General features: G+C 45.7%; 1 protein-coding gene across 1 annotated transcript; it reads left to right on the top strand.

Annotated features, from left to right (window-relative positions):
- Nucleotides 1–4919: 4919 nt before the first annotated feature.
- tyw5 (tRNA-yW synthesizing protein 5) lies at nt 4920–25418 on the top strand (the record flags this gene model as incomplete). Its single annotated transcript, XM_084161594.1, is given in 6 exon segments — nt 4920–5081; nt 24529–24585; nt 24587–24617; nt 24768–24846; nt 24848–24882; nt 25273–25418. Coding segments are annotated over 6 exon segments (510 nt in total).
- Between the last annotated feature and the right edge of the window lie 398 nt (nt 25419–25816).

The following is a 25816-nucleotide window of genomic DNA, read 5'->3' as shown; positions in this document are numbered from 1 at the left end:
GTAATAATTATTCAGGTGTCCACCAGGTCAATTTCTAGAAGAGGCCTAGTTGTTATTGAAGATTAACTTTATTGCTAAGTGCACAGCAGAACAAAATGATGTTGCATCCCTCTCACAAATGTAATAGAAAAAGGCTTTAAAACGTAATAACATCAGTTAATTATGTACATCACAGGTTAAAAGCAGTTACTAGACATAGTTTGTGTGTATATACACACTATCTGTCTGTCTGTCTGTCTGTCTGTCTATATATATATATAAAATTCCTGTACAAATAAGATGACAGACACACACACACAGAGCAGCTCTGGCCGCATGTTTCTTTGTATATAGTTGACCTTAGCATAAAAAATCCAGTTATATATGGTACTCTAGAAAGTCTTAATAGTGTCTTTGCTAATATTACTGTATATATGTTGTTTTGTATCAATTAATTGTTGCAGTTCTGGAGCACATTAACAATTAGTCACATTTAGTATGATCATAAAATACTGTATGCTATTCTTCCAGTCAAAGGTTTGAGTTCATCCACTTGATATCCATTTCTATATTATACATCATTTTATACAGTGTAAGATTTCCTATAAACTTTATAATAATTTCATGTTATTGTCCACTTTCCACTCTGTTCTGACAGCATGCCTGTTGCGTTGCCTGTTTACTACCAATGGTGAAAAGTTCACTTTAAATGCAAATGAAAGGCTTGGGTTTGTGTAATATGTTTTTGTGTAAGAATGCCTCAACTTTTTAATATTGGCATTAAATAATTACTGAATGTTTCACTGAGCACTGCTGTCCTGCAGTTTGTGTTAAAATATATCGCGATGGTTACAGGAAAAAAAAAGTATGGCACAGCCCCACCGAGAATATTTTTCACCAGCCGCCACTGGAGCTGAGATTGGGAGCACACTCTTAAAGGGAGTGCTCCTAATCTCAGCTTGTTACCTGTATAAAAGACACCTGTCCACAGAAGCAATCAATCAATCAGATTCCAAACTTTCCACCATGGCCAAGACCAAAGACCTCTCCAAGGATGTCAGGGACAAGATTGTAGACCTACACAAGGCTGGAATGGGCTACAAGACCATCACCAAGCAGCTTGGTGAGAAGGTGACAACAGTTGGTGCGATTATTCGCAAATAGAAGAAACACAAAAGACCTGTCAATCTCCCTCGGCCTGGGGCTCCATGCAAGATCTCACCTCGTGGAGTTGCAATGATCATGAGAACGGTGAGGAATCAGCCCAGAACTACACGGGAGGATCTTGTCAATGATCTCAAGGCAGCTGGGACCATAGTCACCAATAAAACAATTGGTAACACACTACGCCGTGAAGGACTGAAATACTGCAGGGCCCGCTCAAGAAAGCACATATACAGAGCCGTCTGAAGTTTGCCAATGAACATCTGAATGATTCAGAGGAGAACTGGGTGAAAGTGTTGTGGTCAGATGAGACCAAAATCGAGCTCTTTGGCATCAACTCAACTCGCCGTGTTTGGAGGAGGAGGAATGCTGCCTATGACCCCAAGAACACCATCCCCAAACATGGAGGTGGAAACATTATGCTTTGGGGGTGTTTTTCTGCTAAGGGGACAGGACAACTTCACCGCATCAAAGGGACCGCATTTGTACTGTCAAATCTTGGGTGAGAACCTCCTTCCCTCAGCCAGGGCATTGAAAATGGGTCGTGGATGGGTATTCCAGCATGACAATGACCCAAAACACACGGCCAAGGCAACAAAGGAGTGGCTCAAGAAGAAGCACATTAAGGTCTTGGAGTGGCCTAGCCTGTCTCCAGACCTTAATCACATAGAAAATCTGTGGAGGGAGCTGAAGGTTCGAGTTGCCAAACGTCAGCCTCGAAACCTTAATGACTTGGAGAAGATCTGCAAAGAGGAGTGGAACAAAATCCCTCCTGAGATGTGTGCAAACCTGGTGGCCAACTACAAGAAACGTCTGACCTCTGTGATTGCCAACAAGGGTTTTGCCACCAAGTACTAAGTCATGTTTTGCAGAGGGGTCAAATACTTATTTCCCTCATTAAAATGCAAATCAATTCATAACATGTTTGACATGCTTTTTTCTTGATTTTTTTGTTGTTATTCTGTCTCTCACTGTTCAAATAAACATACCATTAAAATTATAGACTGATCATGTCTTTGTCAGTGGGCAAACGTACAAAATCAGCAGGGGATCAAATACTTTTTTCCCTCACTGTATATATTTATATGAACATAACAAGATTCAACAACTGAGACATAAACTGAACAAGTTCCACAGACATGTGACTAACAGAAATTGAATAATGGTGTCCCTGAACAAAGGGGGGGTCAAAATCAAAAGTAACAGTCAGTATCTGGTGTGGCCACCAGCTGCATTAAGAACTGCAGTGCATCTTCTCCTCATGGACTGCACCAGATTTGCCAGTTCTTGCTGTGAGATGTTACCCCACTCTTCCACCAAGGCACCTGCAAGTTCCCAGACATTTCTGGGGGGAATGGCCCTAGCCCTCACCCTCCAATCCAACAGGTCCCAGACGTGCTCAATGGGATTGAGATCTGGGCTCTTCGCTGGACATGGAAGAACATTGACATTCCTGTCTTGCAGGAAATCACGCACAGAATGAGCAGTATGGCTGGTGGCATTGTCATGCTGGAGGGTCATGTCAGGATGAGCCTGCAGGAAGGGTACCACATGAGGGAGGAGGATGTCTTCCCTGTAATGCACAGCATTGAGATTGCCTGCAATGACAACAAGCTCAGTCCGATGATGCTGTGACACACCGCTCCAGACCATGACGGACCCTCCACCTCCAAATCGATCCCGCTTCAGAGTACAGGCCAAGGTGTAACGCTCATTCCTTCGACGATAAACGCGAATCCGACCATTACCCCTGGTGAGACAAAACCGCGACTCGTCAGTGAAGAGCACTTTTTGCCAATCCTGTCTGGTCCAGCGACGGTGGGTTTGTGCCCATAGGCGACGTTGTTGCTGGTGATGTCTGGTGAGGACCTGCCTTACAACAGGCCTACAAGCCCTCAGTCCAGCCTTTCTCAGCCTATTGCGGACAGCATGAGCACTGATGGAGGGATTGTGCGTTCCTGGTGTAACTCGGGCAGTTGTTGTTGACATCCTGTACTTTTTTTGCTGAGTTTTAGTTGCTGCAGCGTTGTGTGGACACCTTGTGGTATTGCAGGTTGGAGGCCTGTGCTGGAGCTTGGAAGACTGCTCCTGAGTACTCTGCCCATGAGGATCTGTGCTAGAGAGAAATCCATACCTATTAGAGATGTGTTTATCACCATTACGACAGCTGCTACGCAAAGATATGACCTGGTAATGGCAGCACGTGCACGAGAAAGCTCTGAAGAAGCTCAAAACAGCTCTGATCCATTCTCCCTGAACTTTGAGTGTTCATGACATAGCCCCTCTGATAATTTAATAGGATCTCTATGGCTATAACATCTTGCTTGTTTCAGCAAGGAGCAACAAAGTTTCATCACGTTGTTAAGAGTCCATGTTACCGCAGAAACAGAGTCAACCTCACTAATTCCCGGCTGTCCCGTCTTCAGTCAGCTGTTAATTCCCCCCAAAATTAAAAATTAAAACTGATTTTTTTCCAACAGTTATGACAGTTATTATATTTTCATGACGGTCATCATCCATAACTGTCGGTTACATGGTTAAATGGTAATATTGCCAGCCCTAGCAATGACGCTGTCAGTCTGTCACAGTCGTTGAGAGACGGGTCAGACCAAGTTGCAGCGTGGTACGCATAAATGTTTATTAAGACGAATAAACACTTGACAAAATAACAAAACAACGAAAGCGTGAAGTCCTATGGGCTATACACACAACAAGCCTAACAGGAACACAAACAATATCCCACAACTAAGGTAGGCAACCAGGCTGCCTAAGTATGATCCCCAATCAGAGACAACGATCGACAGCTGCCTCTGATTGGGAACCACACCCGGCCAACATAGATATACAAAACTAGATATACACATAGAAATTCACACCCTGACCAAACCAACTAAAGTCAACCGGGCTCTCAAGGCCAGGGCGTGACAGTGCCCCCCCCCACCAAAGGTGCGTACTCCGGCCGCACCAACCTGACTCATTAGGGGAGGGTCCGGGTGGGCATTCAGCCTCGGAGGCCCGGCTCCGGGCGTGACGAACTCTCCCTCTCTGCCTCCCCATTGCGCCCCTGGTCTGGTCTGGACCTCGGCACGATGCTTCCCCTCTCCTTCCTCCCACGATGCACCGAGCCCTGTCTGGACCCTGGTGTGGGAGACCCCGAACCTGGAGAGGGGCTGACGTCTGGGCCTGGATCGGCAATCCTCCCGCGATGCACCAAGCCCTGTCTGGACCCTGGTGTGGGAGGCCCCGACCCTGGAGAGGGGCTGACGTCTGGGCCTGGAGTGGAGCCGCTGACCGGAGCTGAACTGGACCCCGGTGGAGCGGACTGCTCCGGCTCCGGAGTGGAGCCGCTGACCAGAGCTGGACTGGGCACCGGTGGAGCGGACTGCTCCGGCTCCGGAGTGGAGCCATTGACCGGAGCTGGACTGGGCACCGGTGGAGCGGACTGCTCTGGCTCCGGAGTGGAGCAGCTGACCGGAGCTGGATTGGGCACCGGTGGAGCGGACTGTTCTGGCTCCGGAGTGGAACCGCTGACCGGAGCTGGACTGGGCACCGGTGGAGCGGACTGCTCTGGCTCAGGAGTGGAGCAGTTGACCGGAGCTGGACTTGGCACCGGTGGAGCGGACTGCTCTGGCTCCGGAGTGGAGCAGCTGACCGGACCCGTATCCATCCCCATCTCTGGAACAGGACTAAACGCTGTGCCCAGCCTGGGCACCGACGCAGAGGAAAATTCCAGCCCTGTAGTAGGACTGGTTGCCGGCCCCAGACTGGGCACCGACATGTTTAGGAGCTCCTGCTCCAAAACGGGGCTGTACGTCGTGCCCACCCTGGGCACCGACGCAGAGGTGGTTTCCAACCCTGTAGTTGGGCTGGTTGCCGGCCCCAGACTGGGCACCGACACGCTAAAGTGCTCCCTGCAGTGGACCGTCGCTGGAGGTCAGGTGAGTTGTGTGGTTGGAGGAGGTGTAGAAACACCACCTCTCTCCCATTGCTCCAATCTACTCACCACACGCTCCATTGCGCTGCCGAGAGCCTGGATCCTGCTCGCCTGCCGTTGGATACGTTCCTCCAAAGATCTGGACGGACCGACTGTACCTGCTGACTCCATTTTAGGTGCGTGTTTCTGTCCTGGAACGGGCCGTGCCGGACTGGGAACACGCAACACTGGCTTAGTGCGAGGAGCAGGCACGGGCCGTGCCGGACTGGGAACACGCACCACCGGCTTGGTGCGAGGAGCAGGCACGGGCCGTGCCGGACTGGGAACACGCGCCACTGGCTTGGTGCGAGAAGCAGGCACGGGGCATACCGGGCTGGGAACTGGCGTTGGAGATCCACGACTGTTCCAGTCCTTATCTCTCCACCGCCAATCCCCCTCCAGTGAGGACTCCTCCGGGAGCCCCCACGAGTGAGGGAACAGAAATTCATTGTCGTCGTCTTCCTCCGACTCCTCTGTGTAAAACTGCTCCCATTCCTGCTTCCATGGTTGTAGGGAATCCACCTGGAACCCCCACGGGTGCAATGGTCGGGGCTCTTCTCTCTCGATCCCCAACCACCCCTTTATCCCCCCCAAACATTTTTATTGGGGCTGCCTCTCGGGCTTCCTCTTCGGCCGGCACCGTTGATGTCGCCGTTGATCCTCTCCTACCCGGGCTTCTTCCTTCGCCCAGGGTCCTTTATCGGCTACACTCTCTTTCATTGCCTCCCGGTAACGGACGGCCTCCTCCTCAGTAATTTTCCCCCATCCGAGGAGGACATCTACCAAGGTTACCTCCTGTTGAGTCCCAGGCGTTTTCTCCTTCTGGGCACGGTGCTTGGTCCTTTTACGGTGGGATCTTCTGTCACGGTCGTTGAGAGACGGGTCAGACCAAGGTGCAGCGTGGTATGCAAACATGTTTATTAAGACGAATAAACACTTGACAAAATAACAAAACAACGAAAACGTGAAGTCCTATGGGTTATACACACAACAAGCCTAACAGGAACACAAACAAGATCCCACAACTAAGGTAGGCAACCAGGCTGCCTAAGTATGATCCCCAATCAGAGACAGAGAAATTCACACCCTGACCAAACCAACTAAAGACAACCGGGCTCTCAAGGCCAGGGCGTGACACAGTCTGATCCAGGCGTCATACAACTATTCCTTCATTGAATATTAAAACATACAATATATTTGCAGTGAAGCCGCATAACATCTACATCGCATTCAGTCCTCTAACAGACTCCCATCCAGAGCGACCCACAGAAACAACCAGGGTCAACGCCCTGCTCAAGGGCACGTCGACAGATCTCCCACAAGGTCAAAAACGGGGACCCGAACCAGCGACCTATCAGCCACCGGCCCAAGCTCCCAACCGCCAGGCCACCAGCCCTCCAAGATACCCCCCACAATTCCCCAAGAGCTGCCGCTAAACCACCAGAGACCCACCCCGAGAAAAATAAAATAATTTCATTCCCCACCCAAAAGACACACCGTCCCCAAGCCCCCGTCCCCCAATGCACCAACAACCAACAAAATGAACATAAGACAAAAAAGAGAAAGACAAACGAAAGCAGAAAATAACATTTCAAAGAACAAAAGACATCAAGGACAACAAATATCTCAACAGCAAGGCCAACTGAATATGTTTGAGTGCATGTATGGCACTATTTGTGTGTGTGTGTGTGTGTCCGTGTGTTTGTCCGTGTGTGTGTCCGTGTGTGTGTCCGTGTCCGTGTCCGTGTCCGTGTCCGGGTACAGGTGTGGTCCCCTTAGCTCAGTTGGTAGAGCATAGAGCTTGCAACGCCAGGGTTGTGGGTTCATTTCCCAAGGGGGGCCAGTATGAAAATGTATGCACTCACTAACTGTAAGTCGCTCTGGATAAGAGTGTCTGCTAAATGACTAAAAATGTAAATGTAAGTGCACGTGTGTGCATTTGAATGAGACTGTATATGCATGTGTGCAAACACCTGCGCGGCATCAGCCTCAGGCAAACAGGCATTTACTGTAACAACACTGCCCCTCAGTGTCATTCAAACAAACGTTTTGTTTATTTTTACTTTATTTTTTTACTTTTATCTTTGACCGTCATTCTATCCCCTGCCCACTTGTCTCCAATTCCACATCCCAACCCTCAGCTTCCCTCAGCCCATCCCAACTATCTCTGCTGCCCACCCTCTTTGGATTTCTACGCACCATACAGTACCAGTCAAAAGTTTGGACACACCTACTCATTCAAGAGTTTTTCTTTATTTTTACTATTATCTTCATTGTAGAATAATAGTGAAGACATCAAAACTATGAAATAACACATATGGAATCATGTAGTAACCAAAAATAAGTGTTAAATAGCCACCCTTTGCCTTGATGACAGCTTTGCACACTCTTGGCATTCTCTCAGTTCCCACATATGCTGAGCACTTGTTGGTTTCTTTTCCTTCACTCTGCGGTCCGACTCATCCCAAACCATCTCAATTGGGTTGAGGTCGGGGGATTGTGGAGGCCAGGTCATCTGATGCCTGAGTGGCGCAGTGGTCTAAGGCACTGCATCGCAGTGTTAACTGTGCCACTAGAGATCCTGGTTCGAATCCAGGCTCTGTCGCAGCCGGCCGCGACCGGGAGACTCATGGGCGGCGCACAATTGGCCCAGCGTCGTCCAGGGTAGGGGAGGGAATGGCCGGCAGGGATGTAGCTCAGTTGGTAGAGCATGGCGTTTGCAACGCCAGGGTTGTGGGTTCGATTCTCACGGGGGGCCAGTATAAAAAAAAAAAGATGTATTCACTAACTGTAAGTCGCTCTGGATAAGAGCGTCTGCTAAATGACTAAAATGTAAATGTAATGTAAAATGATGCAGCACTCCATCACTCCTTCTTGGTAAAATAGCCCTTACACAGCCTGGAGGTGTGTTGGGTCATTGTCCTGTTGAAAACAAATGATAGTCCCACTAAGCCCAAACCAGACGGGATGGCGTATCGCTGCAGAATGCTGTGGTAGCCATGCTGGTTAAGTGTGTCTTGAATTCTAAATAAATCACAGACAGTGTCACCAGAAAAGCACCCCCACACCATAACACCTCCTCCTCCATGCTTTACGGTGGGAACTACACATGCAGAGATCATCCGTTCACCCACACAGCGACTCACAAAGACACGGTTGGAACCAGAAATCTCCAATTTGGACTCTTCTTCTTATTGGTGTCCTTTAGTAATGGTTTCTTTGCAGCAATTCGACCAAGAAGGCCTGATTCACACAGTCCCCTATGAATAGTTGATGTTGAGATGTGTCTGTGACTTGAACTCTGTGAAGCATTTATTTGGGCTGCAATTTCTGAGGCTGTAAACTCTAATGAACGTATCCTCTGCAGCAGAGGTAACTCTGGGTCTTCCATTCCTGTGGTGGTCCTCATGAGGGCCAGTTTCATCATAGTGCTTGATGGTTTTTGAGACTGCACTTGAAGAAACTTTAAAAGTTCTTGAAATGTTCCATATTGACTGACCTTCATTTCTTAAAGTAATGATGGACTGTCGTTTCTCTTTGCTTATTTGAGCTGTTCTTGCCATAATATGGACTTGGTCTTTGACCAAATAGGGCTATATATTTTTTTCAGTATAATTATTAGATGATGCTTACCCAGACACAGTTATCTAAATTGATGGGTCATGTGAAATAAATGCTATAACCACCCCCCAGCCACATCTAGCTAAGTGGATGGGTCACTATTGTCTAGACATGTACACATGTTCATGAAATACAATAGAGGGCCATAATCACCCCCAGACACATGGCTAACTTGATGGGTCATGTAATCATCTGGCGAAGTGGAGTATTTTATTTAGACAAGTAGCTAGCTAGCTAGCTAGCTAAACAATGAACCATAATCCCAGCCCATACAGCACAAAGAGATTGTCATAGCTATTATTCTGACATTTCACATTCTTAAAATAAAGTGGTGATCCTAACTGACCTAAAACCATTTTTACTAGGATTAAATGTCAGGAATTGTGAAAAACTGAGTTTAAATGTATTTGGCTAAGGTGTATGTAAACTTCTGTGGGGCGGCAGGTAGCTTAGTGGTTAAGAGCGTTGTGCCAGTAACCGAAAGGTCGCTGGTTCTAATCCCAGAGCCGACTAGGTGAAAAATCTGTCGATGTGCCCTTGAGCAAGGCACTTAACCCTAATTGCTCATGTAAGTCGCTCTGGATAAGAGCGTCTGCTAAATGACAAAAAATAAATAATAATAATAATAATAATAATAATAATAATAATAATAGCTAGCCACCATGCATGAAATGATGTAGTATGAATCTGCAGGTAGCTAAAGCTAACCAACTAGGTTCAATGCTAACATTAGGCTATAACTAGCAATGCAAATGTTTTCTGAGCTACTAATAATATTATTACAAAGATCATACACGTAACGAGCCAGCAAGCTAACTTTTGCTAGCTAGCTAACAGTACACTTTAACTTGCAATGAAAAGGACTTTCTGACTAAATTAGAAACATATATCTGAAAATGTAGCTAGACTCTTACCCATATATATGGATGAATGCTTCACGGCAGACTGGAACCCCAGTTTAACTTAGTAAGACATCCTGTGTCGTTTCCGTTTTGTTTGTAGCTACACCTTGTTAGTCCCATTGTGTCAAGTCACTGCTTTCTGCACGCAGTTAGTGTGAACTGTAGTCCAACACAACCTTTTCCCACTGATCTTTGTTGATAGTGCCTGTTAAATTCAGGGCAGCAATATTGAGAGCAGTAGCAACACCTGTCTTTTTCCATGGCTAAACCAACTAGGCTCGTAATTTAACAATTTTATTTGGCATACACATTTGTTATTAAGGCACATGAAAGTTCACATGTTCCAGATGGCATTTCTTCCAAAAAATGCATTTGGATTAAAAAATATATGTTTAAATGCCTCTCCTGTGAAGTAGTGACGTGCGACATATGCCTAGCTTCCTGAAACGGGTCACGTGTAACATTTCTTCTAAACAAATCAGCACAACTATGCGAGTCACTCAGCAGGTCAGCATTCGGCCGGGACTTGGGCAGGTGCCCATATCTTCCCGTATCTCGGTGTGCACCATTGGGTCTAACGCTCGGTTAGCTTTTCATGTTAATCACGCATATATCTTACGGTATGTATGGATGGGTAGACGTACACGCAGACATCTCTTTTCGACCATACACATTGCACTATTTTCTTTCTGTGCTCAGCGCGCTTGCATTAATAAACATTCCATATGATACTTTCCATTACAACTTAATTGCAGTTTTGTTCTATTCTTCGCATGCATCTCTTTTACATCTATTTATCTTGTCTTCAATCTTTAGATACAACCATTGCTCCGCTGTGTCCCTTCTCCCTGTTGAGTAACTTATTTATTTGGGGGTGGGTTTCGATGCCAGATGCCCAGCATAGGGCTACCTGTCATCAGCATCTGGCTCTGTGGAGCATTCCTCGGAGGCGAGGCCTACCCCAAACAATTTAATAAAATTCCATATTCTATTCTGTCTATGTTGTCATTCAGTTAAGCCTGTACTCGATTGAACTGCAGCTGACTGGATGTTTGTTGTTTGCCGCACCATTCTCAGTAAACCCTAGACACTGTCGTGTGTGAAAAGTCCAGGAGGCCTTTTCTGAGATACTGGAATCGGCACGCCAGGCACTGACGATCATACCACGCTCAAAGTCGTTTAGGTCACTCATTTTGCCCATTCTAACCTTGAATCGAACAGTAACTGAATGCCTCAATGCATATCTGCCTGCTTCATATAGCAAGCCATGGCCACGACTCACTGTCTTTTGGAGCGAACCATTTTCATGAATGGGGTGGTGTACCTAATAATGCCCTTTTAGTGTAAGAGCTGTTTGAAAAGACCGCCTGAAATTTCAGCCTGCATTGATGGGATGGAGTTTTGGCCTGCCTGGTGACATCACCATGCTGTAAATTAGTTAACAGAACAATACGAAAGAGTTCCAAACATCTCTGCCAATAACAGCTAGTTCCCCTCTCCACTCAGACCACTCCCAGACAGTCCTAGCAAAGTTATTGCTTGAGCAATTGCTCTTTGCTAAGAAGCAATTTGTTTCTTTTTGACCTTGTTTTCAATAAAATAAATCACAGTAAGGTACTTAATTGTTACCCAGAAATGATTTGACATTGCGATAAAAACGGCTGCATTCGACCTTTAACTTGAATTCAATTGAAATACAGTTTTGAATTGCGTCTGCCTGTATGACGAGTTGTTTCTGTGGAATTTGAGTGTTGGGAGCATGGATCAGAGCTGTCTTGAGCTTCTTCCGAGCATTCTTGTGCTCCTGCTGCAATTGCCAGGCTACGTCTTTGCGTAGCAGCTGTCATAGTAGTGCTGTGAGTGATGCCTCACCAGGGATGTACTTTCAGTTACTTTGTCATGCCCAGCAGTCGTTGTGGCGCTGCATTGTGAGCAGGTGGCGGTATTTCAGCTATTGCTCGCACCTTCCCTTCATCTGCTTTCAGTCCGTCTTGTGTGATCACGTGGCGCATGAACTTGACAGTGCTCACCTTGTATTGTATCTTCTCCTTGTTGAACTTCACGTTGACCTGCTCAGGTCTTTCTATCACCTTTTGTAGTACTGTATCTTGTCGTGTTCCATCTTTATGGCGGCAGCGACGATCATGTCATCTGCAATGATGTGAACCCCTTTGACGTCTCTGAAGTTGCTGTAACACTTTGCTTGCTGATTTGAACCCGAAGGGTAGGTGTTTTGAACATGTATCTTCCCCATGGAGTGTTGAATGTACACAGCAGTGATGACTCCTTGTCTAGCTTCACTTGCCAGTAGCCATCCTTTTCATCCAAGATGGTGAATATATTCTTTCCAGCACGTCCTCTGGTTGCCTCATTACACCAAACATGGTTGTTAAAAACCTTGGTGTTACCTTTGACCCCAGCCTAAGACTGCTAAACAGTTAATCAAACGGCTACCCGGACTATTTGCATTGACCCCCTTTTTTACGCTGCTGCTGCTACTCGCTGTTTATTATCTATGCATAGTCACTTTACCCTTACCTACACTATATATACAAAAGTATGTGGACACCCCTTCAAATTAGTGGATTAGGCTATTTCAGCCACACCCATTGCTGACAGGTGTATAAATTCGAGCACACAGCCATGCAATCTCCATAGACAAACATTGCCAGTAGAATCGCCTTACAGATGTGCTCAGTGACTTTCAACCTGGCACCGTCATTGGATGCCACCTTTCCAACAAGTCAGTTCGTCAAATTTCTGCCCTGCTAGAGCTGCCCCGGTCAACTGTAAGTGCTGTTATTGTGAAGTGGAAATGTCTAGGAGCGACAACGGCTCAGCCACAAAGTGGTAGGCCACACAAGCTCACAGAACGGGACTGCCGAAAGGTGAAGCGTGTAGCGCGTAAAAATCATCTGTCCTCGGTTGCAACACTCACTACCGAGTTTCAAACTGCCTCTGGAAGCAACGTCAGCACAATAACTGTTCGTCGGGAGCTTCATGAAATGGGCTTCCATGGCCGAGCAGCCGCACACAAGCCTAAGATCACCATGCGCAATGCCAATCGTCGGCTGGAGTGGTGTAAAGCTCGCCGCCATTGGACTCTGGAGCAGTGGAAAGGCGTTGTCTGGAGTGATGAATCATGCTTCACCATCTGGCAGTCCGACGGACGAATCTGGGTTTGGCGTATGCCAGGAGAATGTTACCTACCCGAATGCATAGTGCCAACTGTAAAGTTTATTGTTCGGGCTAGGCCCCTTAGTTCTAGTGAAGGGAAATCTTAACACTACAGCATACAATTACATTCTAGATGATTCTGTGCTTACAACTTTGTGGCAACAGTTATGGGAAGGCACTTTCCTGTTTCAGCATGTCAATGCCCTCGTGCACAAAGCGAGGTACATACAGAAATGGTTTGTCGAGATCGGTGTGGAAGAACTTGACTGACCTGCACATAGCCCTGACCTCAACCCCATCGAACACCTTTGGGATTAATTGGAACGCGGACTGTGAGCAAGGCCTAATCGCCCAATATCAGTGCCTGACCTCACTAATGCTCTTGTGGCTGAATGGAAGCAAGTCCCCTCAGCAATGTTCCAACATCTAGTGGAAAGCCTTCCCAGAAGAGTGAAGGCTGTTATAGCAGCAAAGGGGGGACCAACTCCATATTAATGCCCATGATTTTGGGATGAGATGTTCGAAGAGCAGGTGTCCACATACTTTTGGCCATGTAGTGTATTACCTCAATTACCTCGCGCATTGACTAGGTACCGGTACCCCTGTATATAGCCTTGCTATTGTTATTTTATTGTGTAACTTTTTTTCTTACTTTAGTTTATTTTATTAGCAAATATATTCTTACTTTTTAAAAATATTCTGCATTGTTGGTTAAGGGCTTGTAAGTAAGCATTTCACGGTAACTGTGATGAGGTGATATCGAAGGAGTCAGGCGCAGGAGGGTAAATCACAGAATAACAGGCTTTATTCCACAAAGACAGAGTTACGGAGAAATGCGTCAAAAACACTCACTGGAACATACAAGGCACACAGGGAAATATCCCGGCGATACAAAATACACAGAGCTCCACCGAGCTTCACTATCCTCCACAATCACACACAAAGACAAGGGGGCAGAGGGAACACTTATACAGGTACTGATGAGGGGATATGAACCAAGTGTGTGTAATAAACAAGACAAAACAAATGGAATGATGAGATGAGGAGCGGCAGTGGCTAGAAGGCTGGTGACGACAAACGCCGAAGCCTGCCCGAAAAAGAGAGGTGGCAGCTTCGGAGGAAGTCGTGACAGTAACGTCTACACTTGTTGTATTCGGCACATTTGACAAATAACATTTGAATTGATTTTAAAACAGCATACTTCCATCTCAGGAACATTTCCTGAATTAAACACGTCATCTCTCAGCTAGATGCCGAAGAATTGGTCCCTGCATTTGTTTAATCTAGGCTCGAGTACTGTAATGCCCAGTGAAGGGCACTCCACTCCCAAGGAGCCGGTCTGCTTATGGTTCCTAGATGCAGAACCACGGCGGGGTGCGGACCATTCTCTATTAAAGCACCTCAGTTGTGGAACAGCTTGCTCTGTCAGGTAGGAGGGGCAGACACATTGAGGTTTTTAAATCACTTTTAAAAACCCAACTTTTTACAGATCCTGTCTTTTATGTTATTTTATTATTGTTTTAATGTAAAGTGTGTTGCGATTTTAAATGCACTTTAAATAAAGTTTGATTTGAATCATTTAGTCATTAGTTGTTTTACACTTCAGACAATTTGTGAATTTTGTGTCTTGTATAATACATTCTATACATACATTTATACTGGATTAAGCGTACATTTTTGTTAACTGTAATCTCGTTAGTTATGTTCCAACATAATCTCCACCTTGTGCCAATATCAGTTATTTTAAAACTGTGTAAAACTACTAATGACTCAATAATTCATGTCTTCTGGGAATATTACAAAATAATTCAAAAATTATTGGCGTAGTTGGAAAGATGTCAGAGGTATTGCAATGTAAATTTACCTTTAATTCATCTGTCCTGACATATGAGGGTGCATTGAGTTACCCGATGGGTTGGACAATACTATTCTCATCAATTATCTTTAAAAAATGTATACTCAAAAAAAGGAAATCAGCCAATCCTCCGTCGTTCACGCAATGGAAAGGTCAAATGCTTTATTATAAAAAAATTGAAAGAGCGTGGGCGATGGAGAGAAAACAAATCATGCAGTGAGAGCATGTGGCAGAAAGTGATAAGGGTGCTGGAGATTGGGGCGAGCTCTGTCACACGTTAGACGACATCAGCCTCCAGTAGCCGATTCAGTTAGCTTTTCAGTCTGTCCATTACTGCAAATGGAATCTTTCTGCAGTCTCACGTCAGATAGCGTGACGGCCGTCTGCTCTGATCTGTCTGATAACTCGCAAAACACTCATGGGATAGCTCAAATTAAGTTATGCTACAATATGCTGTCCTAACATTCGAAAATGTTACCAAGGTGACATCGTCCGCTGAACCCCCTTTCATCTTCAAAAGAGTCAGAGTTAATCTTACCAAAAACGGTAAACCTGTAACTAATATTGACAGGGGTTTTTCATGAGAAAGTCTTCACTACCTAATTCTACATCTAGCTAAGGTGTTTAGTGGTGGTAAAATCAGTATTTATGAAATTCTCTTATGGCACAAATGTGTCTCTGCTTGCTGGCTGAACCAGTCTGAAATCAACCCATATGAAACGAAAGGCAGGGATGCTAACAACGCAAGTTCACACATTCAATGCTGAATATTCCCTCTAGTTAGTCCAGGATCCAGTTGCAGAGGGAGGTGTTTAGTCCCAGGGTCCTTAGCTTAGTGATGTGCTTTGAGGGCACTATGGTGTTGAACGCTGAGCTGTAGTCAATGAATAGCATTCTCACGTAGGTGTTCCTTTTGTCCAGGTGGGAAAGGGCAGTGTGGAGTGCAATAGGGATTGCATCATCTGTGGATCTGTTGGGGCGGTATGCAAATTGAGTGGGTCTAGGGTTTCTGGGATAATGGTGTTGATGTGAGCCATGACCAGCCTTTCAAAGCATTTCATGGCTACAGGCGTGAGTGCTACGGGTTGGTAATCATTTAGGCAGGTTACCTTAGTGTTCTTGGGCACAGGGACTATGGTGGTCTGCTTGAAACATGTTGGTATTACAGACTCAGTCAGGGACAGGTTGAAAATGTCAGTGAAGACACTTGCCAGTTGGTCAGCGCATGCTCGGAGTACACGTCCTGGTAATCCGTCTGGCCCTGCGGCCTTGTGAATGTTGACCTGTTTAAAGGTCTGACTCACATCGGCTACGGAGAGTGTGATCACACAGACATCCGGAACAGCTGATGCTCTCATGCTTGCTTGAGTGTTGCTTGCCTCGAAGCGAGCATAGAAGTGATTTAGCTTGTCTGGTAGCCTCGTGTCACTGGGCAGCTCGCGGCAGTGCTTCCCTTTGTAGTCTGTAATAGTTTAAAAGCCCTGCCACATCCGACGAGCGTCGGAGCCGGTGTAGTACGATTCAATCTTAGTCCTGTATTGACGCTTTGCTTGTTTGATGGTTCGTCGGAGGGCATAGCGGGATTTCTTATAAGCTTCTTGGTTAGTCCCGCTCCTTGAAAGCGGCAGTTCTACCCTTTAGCTCAGTGCGGATGTTGCCTGTAATCCATGGCTTCTGGTTGGGATATGTATGTACGGTCACTGTGGGGACGACGTCATCAATGCACTTATTGATGAAGCCAGTGACTGATGTGGTGTACTCCTCAATGCCATCGTAAGAATCCTGGAATATATTCCAGTCTGTGCTAGCAAAACAGTCCTGTAGCTTAGCATCTGCGTCATCTGACCACTTCTTTATTGACCGAGTCACTGATGCTTCCTGCTTTAGTTTTTGCGTGTAAGGAGGAATCAGGAGGATAGAGTTATGGTCAGATTTGCCAAATGGAGGGCAAGGGAGAGCTTTGTACGCATCTCTGTGTGGAGTAAAGGTGGTCTAGAGTTTTTTTCCCCTCTGGTTGCACATTTAACATGCTGGTAGAAATGAGGTAAAACAGATTTAAATTTCCCTGCATTAAAGTCCCCGGCCACTAGGTGTGCCGCCTCTGGATGAGCGTTTTCCTGTTTGCTTATGTCCTTATACAGCTCATTGAGTGTGCCAGCATCAGTGTGTGGTGGTAAATAGACAGCTACGAAAAATATAGATGAAAACTCTCTTGGTAAATAGTGTGGTCTTGTCACGGATTCTGCCGAGGCTGCCCCTCCTCCTTGCTCGGGCAGGCTGCGGCGTTCGTCGTCACCGGAATACTAGCTACTGCCGATCTATGTTATATGTGTCTATGTTGCACCTGTTGTCTATGTCACACACCTGTTTCCCATTTGTGTAATCACGCCTACCCTATTTAACCCAGGTGCTCCCAATGTGTCTTGTGCGTGGTTGTTTTTCGCACGGAGCGCGCTTCTTCACGAAATTGGATCTCAGGAGCGCGTACAATCTGGTGCGTATTCGGGAGGGAGATGAGTGGAAGACGGCTTTCAGCACTACCTCAGGACACTATGAGTACCTCGTCATGCCATACGGGTTGATGAATGCTCCATCAGTCTTCCAAGCCTTCGTCAATGAGATTTTCAGGGATCTGCACGGACAGGGTGTAGTGGTGTATATTGATGACCTCCTCATATACTCCGCTACATGGGCCGAGCATGTGTCCCTGGTGCGTAAGGTTCTTGGACGACTGTTGAAGCATGACCTGTATGCCAAGGCGGAGAAATGCTTGTTCTTTCAGGAGTCCATCTCCTTCCTAGGGTACCACATGTCCGCGTCTGGGGTGAAAATGGAGAGTGACAGTATTCTGGCCGTGCGTAATTGGCCGACTCCAACCACGGTGAGGGAGGTGCAGCAATGTTTGGGATTTGCCAATTACTACCGGAGGTTTATCCGGGGCTTTGGTCAGGTAGCGGCCCACATTACCTCATTGCTGAAGGGGGGACCGGTGCGTTTGTGGTGGTCAGCTGTGGCGGACAGGGCTTTCAATCGTCTGAAGAGCCTGTTTACCTCGGCTCCAGTGCTGGCTCATCCGGATCCCTCCTTGGCCTTCACGGTTGAGGTGGACGCGTCGGAGGCTGGAATAGGTGCTGTACTTTCCCAGCGCTCGGGCATACCACCCAAGCTCCGCCCCTGTGCGTTCTTTTCTAAGAAGCTCAGTCCGGCGGAGCGCAACTATGATGTGGGGGACCGAGAGCTGTTGGCCGTGGTCCAAGCCCTGAAATCGTGGAGACATTGGCTTGAGGGGGCTAACCACCCTTTTCTCATTTTGACTGACCACCGCAATCTGGAGTACATCCGGGCGGCAAAGAGATTAAACCCTCGCCAGGCAAGGTGGTCAATGTTTCTCACCCATTTTTGTTTCACCCTTTCGTACAGACCAGGCTCCCAGAATACTAAGGCAGATGCTCTGTCCCGACTGTATGACACGGAGGAGAGTTCCGTGGAGCCCACTCCCATACTTCCGGCGTCGTGTCTGGTGGCACCGGTGATGTGGGAAGTGGACGCGGACAACGAGCGGGCGTTGCGTAATGAACCCACTCCTCCCCAGTGTCCAGAGGGTTGTGTGTACGTTCCGCTGGAGGTCCGTGATCGGTTGTTCTATTGGGCTCACACGTCACCCTCCTCTGGTCATCCTGGTATCGGTGCATTGTCTTAGTGGGAAGTACTGGTGGCCACCTTAGCTAAGGACGTGAGGGTTTATGTTTCTTCCTGCTCGGTGTGCGCCCAGTGTAAGGCTCCTAGACACCTGCCCAGAGGGAAATTGCAACCCCTACCCGTTCCACAACGACCGTGGTGCCACCTATCGGTGGATTTCATGACGGATCTTCCTCCCACACCAGGGAAAACCACGATCCTGGTCGTTGTGGATCAGTTTTCTAAGTCCTGCTGCCTCATTCCTTTGCCCGGTCTCCCTACGGCCCTACAGACTGCTGAGGCCCTATTTACACACGTCTTCCGGCACTATGGGATACCTGAGGATATAGTGTCTGATCAGGGTTCCCAGTTCACCTCGAGGGTTTGGAGGGCGTTAATGGAACGTCTGGGAGTCTCGGTCAGCCTTACCTCAGGGTTTCACCCCGAAAGTAACGGGCAGGTGGAGAGAGTCAACCAGGAGGTGGGTAGGTTTCTGAGGTCGTATTGCCAGGACCGGCGGGGGGAGTGGTCGGCGTTCCTCCCCTGGGCAGAGATAGCCCAAAACTCACTCCGCCACTCCTCCACTAACCTTACTTCTTTCCAGTGTGTATTAGGTTATCAGCCGGTTCTGGCACCTTGGCATCAGAGCCAGATCGAGGCACCTGTGTCGACGCACGGCTGGAGCCGCGCGTCGGGGGCGGGGGGGGGGGGGTACTGTCAAGGATTCTGCCGAGGCTGCCCCTCCTCCTTGCTCGGGCAGGCTGCGGGTTCGTCGTCACTGGAATACTAGCTACTGCCGATCTATGTTATATGTGTCTATGTTGCACTGTGTAATCACGCCTACCCTATTTAACCCAGGTGCTCCCAATGTGTCTTGTGCATGGTTGTTTTTCGTTTCGTGTGTGTCGTTTGGTGAGCGGGTTAGTTCCTTCCTGCATGAAGGTATTGCTGTGTTGTTTTCTTTACTCAAGTTCAGTAAAGTACGTTTCCTCGAGTTCTGTGTCCTGCGCCTGACTTCGATCCACCGCATTACACTGACACTCGTTACAGGTCTACAGCTTATCATGAGCTACTCTCCCTCAGGCGAGCGAAACCTCGAGACTTCCTTAATATTAGATTTTGTGCACCAGCTGTTGTTTACAAATATACACAGACCGCCACCCCTTGTCTTACCGGAGGCAGCTGTTCTATCTTGCCGATGCAGCGTATATCCCGCAAGCTATATGTTATCCATTTCGTCGTTCAGCCACGACTCTCTGAAACATAAGATATTCCAGTTTTTAATGTCCCGTTGGTAGGATATCCGTGATCTAAGTTTGTCTATTTTGTTGTCCAATGATTGTACGTTGGCTAATAGGACTGATGGTTGAGACAGATTACGCACTCACCGTCGGATCCTTACAAGGCACCCGACCTACGTCCCTGATATCTCCGTCTCTTTCTCATGCGAATGACGGGGATTTGGGCCTTGTCGGGTGTCTGAAGAAAATCCTTTGCGTCCGACTCGTTAAAGAAAAAAATCTTCATCCAGTTCGAGGTGAGTAATCGCTGTCCTGATATCCAGAAGCGCTTTTTGGGTCATAAGAGATGGTGACAGAAACATTATGTACAAAATAAGTTACAAATAACGCAAAGAAACACACACAATAGCACAATTGGTTAGGAGCCCGTAAAACGGCAGCCATCTCCTCCGGTGCCATTCTGTCAAGTGAGAACTGACATTAACTATGGTTTTGAAAGGAAAGAGGAGAAAGAAAACTTAGGCTATAGCACTGCTATAATATGAATGACATAGCTGTATAGGCTAGCACAGGTAACTGCAAGGGCTATACACTACAGCAGGCATAAGGCCTAATCACATGGCAATAGACTAAACAGACTATTGGACTTGTACACATGAAACTCAGGCAAATGCGCTCAAATAAACATTACAGTAATGTTGAAATGTATACATAATATAATTACAATGAGCATGAGTGATATATATATATATAGAATAGAAAATAGCCTAGCACTATAAATGAGCAATGCTAATTAATGACTAATCACTAAGTCATGCTAAAATGCTCATGCATTCCAATGCAAAATGCTAACGGTGGTGCTAACTCTAGTGGGAGTGCGAGCTATCTAACAAACTCAACACATGGTAATTATACACAATAGACCACAAAACTAATCTCCACATAATATGACACAGATCTCAAGGCACTTAGGTTTATATGCACGCACAATTAAACATCAGACATACAGGGATTCAGTCCACAGGAGGGAAAGTTCAGCAGGAGGGAAACTGTGGAAGTGCTCATCAGAATGGGGAAAGCACGTTTCTAACCACACAGCGTGCTGGGGTCATAGACTAACTGAAACTGAAGTCCCGGGAACCAAGGCCATTGATAGGCTATAGGAGATGTGGTGATACATTTTTGGCGTGACCTTGACCAATAAGACACTAACAAAAGTGGGGGTCCTCTGAATGGGAGACTAACCTGCCCGACTAGAACTTACCAGAAGGGATGGCTAAAATCACCTGACAGAAGCTGGCCATTTTAACAAGTAGTTAACTTCTAGCTAATAAACAAATTATTTTTCATTATCTGTTCTGCCGTGATTAGTGCGCTGAGTTCTACAGCACAGCTGACTGCTCTCTGTGACGTTATTGCATTGGCCAAATGTTACAAAGTAGCGAGGCACAGACTCAGATACATTTTGATTTCTGAGAACAGTCTCATAACTTTGGTGCCATACAACTTCATCAACATCAACAAGCTGGCAAACTAGCTACCATATGGCCATTCAAACAAGCTTGCGCTAGGCTGCTAGCTGGAGCAATTTTGCTCAGCTGATCAAGCATGGTTTGCCACAGTTTGCCATAGTAGCCATAGCTACAGAGAGTGGAGTGATTTTCAGAATTATTTATCTATTGTGTGTGTCATTGAAGCAAGGTCTTATTTATTTCATGTAGATGTGTTGATAAGGGTTAGGGTTAATTGACGACAAGATTGAACCTGCATCTTACCGATGTGCCACCCCGATACATGCAGCGTCAGAATGCGCTGTCTATTCTAAGGAGAGGGATGCGTGAATCAAGTGAAAAAGCATAGAATGACTTTGCATGAAAGTTAGCTAATGAATGTGAAAACCTTTACCTGAATAAACATTTCGGGATATATTGGAACTATTGCCACTTTTGATAGCAGCAGTATTGACGATTGGGCAACCTATACTGAACAAAAATATAAACGCAACATGTGTTGGTCCCATGTATCATGAGCTGAAATAAAATATCCCCAAAATGTTCCATTCGCACAAAAGCTTATTTCTCTTAAATTTTGAGCACAAATTTGTTTACATCCCTGTTAGTGAGCATTTTATCCTTTGTCAAGATAATCCATCCACCTGACAGGTGTGGCATATCAAGAAGATGATTAAACAGCATGATCATTACACAGATGCACCTTGTGCTGGGGACAATAAAAGGCCACTCTAAAATGTGCAGTTTTGTCACACAACCCAATGCCACAGATGTCTGAAGTTTTGAGGGAGCATGCAATTTATTTATTTTATTTTACCTTTATTTAACTAGGCAAGTCAGTTAAGAACACATTCTTATTTACAATGACGGCCTACACCGACCAAACCTAAAATCTGTTCATATACACCCCCAGGATGAATATGACACTTTAAAAAAAAAAGTTTTACATTTCCTGACAAGCAAGCACTTAGATATGGTAATTTTCACTTTTTCATAAACCCACAGAATGTTTGGGAATTACATATAGTAAGGCATTTCTGAAAATTCTTTAGCAATATAGAGTAGGAAAGCGGCCGTGCGTTTGGACAGTAAATAAAACCTAATAAAAACATTTATTGTCCAGGACCTGAGTCTACACAGACCGGTGCGCCATAGCCAATCAGAGCTACAGTAGGCCTATATGCAAATAAGTCATTTGCCACACGGGCCTGCCATCATTCTCTTTGAACTGGACTGTGTGTTTACAGGCAGTAGCAACAGCGCAACTTTAGATAATTAGGATGCATTAGCCAAAAGCCACCTGAATGGATTTCTGCAAATATAATCATTTATTATATTTCTATAGCGCTTTTCATAGAATCTCAAAGCGCTTCAAGACCAAAAAACAAACAAGCAATATATCATGACAGGTCAACTAATAGAGATGATGTCTTTGAAAGCTGCATCCTCCGAAGATGGAGAGGGTCCGTTCATGGCTTGAGCAGAGAGAGCTGGTCAGAGGATGGTAGATGATGGTGATAGAGTCCGCAGATGATCTTGTAGAGTAAATATATAAATACCACAGGAGTCCTCTTACACTTGAGAACATCACAGTCCTATTGATCAAACAACCATGAAAAGGTAGGCTCTCTCTCCCTCAGTTGCCTAGGCACACCAACAACGACAAGATCAACAACTAATGTGAGCCAGAGTGAGATAAGCTAAACATCTAATGAGGGAAGAATTGATAAACCCTCTCAAACTTTTTAAGCTAGTTGCTCGTCAAAATTGCAATGAAACGATGGGGAATAAATAGCAAGTAGCCTGCTCGCCCTTCTGCAGTTTACCTGCCAATGCATGCTTGTCCCAACCGACGTTTTGACAACTGAATGGGAACTAGCCTGCCTTCCCACCCATTTGATCGATGCCAAATACATTTGATTGACAACTAATAGATATGCTAATTTAGGATAACAGTCGTTCCAAGTTCAGCATAGCTAGTTAGTAGCTAGCAAGCGATTCCCATGTATTGCTAGATGACACCTGCATCTCTAGCTGTAGCAAATGAAAAACGGGGGGAAAGTCGGTCATTCACCCACTCCTCCAATGACATGACATCCTCCCAGCAGCTAGCTAGCTAATGAAAAACGGGGGGAAAGTCGGTCATTCACCCACTCCTCCAATGACATGACATCCTCCCAGCAGCTAGCTAGCTAACGTTAGGCTCCATGTTTTTAGCTTGCTAAATAAATAGCTAGCTACATAAATACAAGACCAGGGGTGTCAAACTCAATCAGCGCACGGGCCATATTGAAAAGACACATTGAATTCGCATGCCAGACATAGCAACTGCGACTCAAACTGGCCATTGTTTTATTTGAAAAATATGGCCCTTTATAATGTCCACTTATGTACATAGGATGCTGTATATAGCATTTTAACATATTAAAATAAAATAGATACATCTTATTTGTCCAGCCTTTGCTGCTATGCTTGCAGATGTGCATAATATGCTACGACCCTAATCAAAAAGTATTTAATAACTCCAAATAACAAAAATGTAGCTATAGGTTGTTGTAAAATGTGAACTTAAAACATGTTATAAATTTTTTTGCACTGCATGGATCACCACCAGTGCGGTTGAATGCAGCATTGCTGTATGGTGCACTCAATATGTAGCTATTGTAGTTGAGTAGCCAATCTAGGCTACTGCTCAAATGTTGCTGCAATAGGCCTACGTTAATCTTTTGTATGGTGTTTTGTTTTGGTTATTCATTGTCAAGCTTTAAAAACTGAAGCCAGACTGCAACATTTTAGTACTAGCTAGGACTGTGGCATGTCTGTACATTTTCCCTCCGATGCGCCCTGTAAAAGGGACACAAGAAGTTGAATTCATTGACGCAAGAGCACCAGGCTGTAATTTCATTAAGTAGATGTGCGCTAGCCTATTAGCCACGTTATGACTGACTTGTGATCATTGCCCTTGCTAGTTTGATTGTATTGACATTCCAAGCCTTAGTTAGTCGTCCATTTTTGTTCAAAATATTGAGTCATTGAAACTGAAATGGTGTATCCCGAATGCGTTGTGGCAGCAAACAATGTTCCAGGCCAGCTGTGATTTACAACCTGATAGCAATAATTTTTGGACTACCAAGAAATGTATTGGTGAATGATATGAACTGCATATATCTATTCTGCCAACAATCCCTAACTGTATGTCATGGAATTTGTAGTCAAATAGTTGGTTTTGAAGCATAAACTGGGAATTTGATATTTTTGATTATTATGATTGTCTGTTTGTTTCATATCTGCAAAGTAGTTAAAACACTGTCAGTTCCCCTTTCATAGGATGATCCCTAATAGGATACTTCAAAGCTACTCAATCATTACCTCTGGGTCCTTTCCGCTCTCTGTTCTGTGGTGTCCTCCTGTCTATCCTCGTGGTCAGGTGATGGACAAGCTGCTGGCCCAGGCGATGGGGAGGAAGCGTGTGGTGCTCTACAGCCCCACAGGATGCATTGCACCTCTACCTGTCGGGTGAGTCCCCTGGAGGGAGATTGCAGCTCCTTGTGTCAGGAAAATGAGCTCCTTCTGTCAGGAAAATGGTATAATAGTTCCACAGTAACTAAAGCAAATTTTCTACGTGTACATACCTGTCTATTTCTTTCACATCTAACTTTGTATCAGGTGACAAATCTGAGGTTCTGGTCATAGACTCTCCAGACCTGGGGTGGTTCCCAGAGTTTGTGAAGGCTCGGTGGTACGAGTATACTGGAACCTGGAGACTTGCTTTTCATCCCTGGTATGGGCAGACTGGATGAGGAAATTAAGGGCTCTATTCAATCTGTAAAGCTGAAGAGTTACACACCCCACACTAGAAATGTAAAGGTAATTTACGATTGAGCAGACATATGCAGCGTTTACCGTGAATGCTGTCTCCACTAAAGCGAGAACATTGCCTTTAAATTTCAATCACGTTGTAAAGCTGAACTTCCGCAATGCGGATTGAATAGAGCCCTAAATTCTGATTACACACAAGTCAAACAAATTGAATTAAATTTGGCCCCAATACTAAATAGTATGGAATGTCCTGGGTAACAGTGTAATTACCAGAATCTACACTGTAAACAGCAGTGTGCATTTACTGTACATGAGTTACATCAGTTCAATATTGTCCCCGTTTCTCCCTCAGACCTGTGGTTTCATAAGACCCTGGCGTTACAGATTGGTGTGGGTGTCAACATCTTCTGGTGCCACCTGCTTGCAGAAGGTTACAACAAGAAGGACCCCTATGGTAAGAACAAGGACCCCGTGGCAGCTTTTTGCCACAGGGTGTAGAGAAAATATTGCAGTTTTACAGCTAATTTCCTGCAATTCTAACATTTTGCCATAGGGTGGTGAGAAATGTTTGCAGTTATATCTGACCGGCTTTAATAGATATGTAAGTGGTAGGAGCTAGGGGTTGTTTCTGGACATGGCCTTGGAGTACAAAACCGAAACATGAAATTCCCACTTTTATTTCCAAATCGGAGGCTCACATGAATACCACAAGTGACTTCAAAATATGAATTGGAGGCACCATGGACTTTGAATTAAAGAAGCCTCTGTGAATGTGTGTGTAAGTGAGCTAGCTTATCATAAATTCTATTTCACATTCCTTCATGTTGAATATGGGAAGAATAGATTTGGCCCTTGTACTTGTTGAAAACAATACATTGAAAGTGGGCACAGCGATC

This window comes from Coregonus lavaretus, assembly GCF_964263955.1.
Source record: "Coregonus lavaretus genome assembly, chromosome: 5".
Classification (NCBI taxonomy): Eukaryota; Metazoa; Chordata; class Actinopteri; order Salmoniformes; family Salmonidae; genus Coregonus; species Coregonus lavaretus.
The sequence above is the reverse complement of the archived record's forward strand: the minus strand, read 5'-3'. Positions and strand labels throughout refer to the sequence as shown.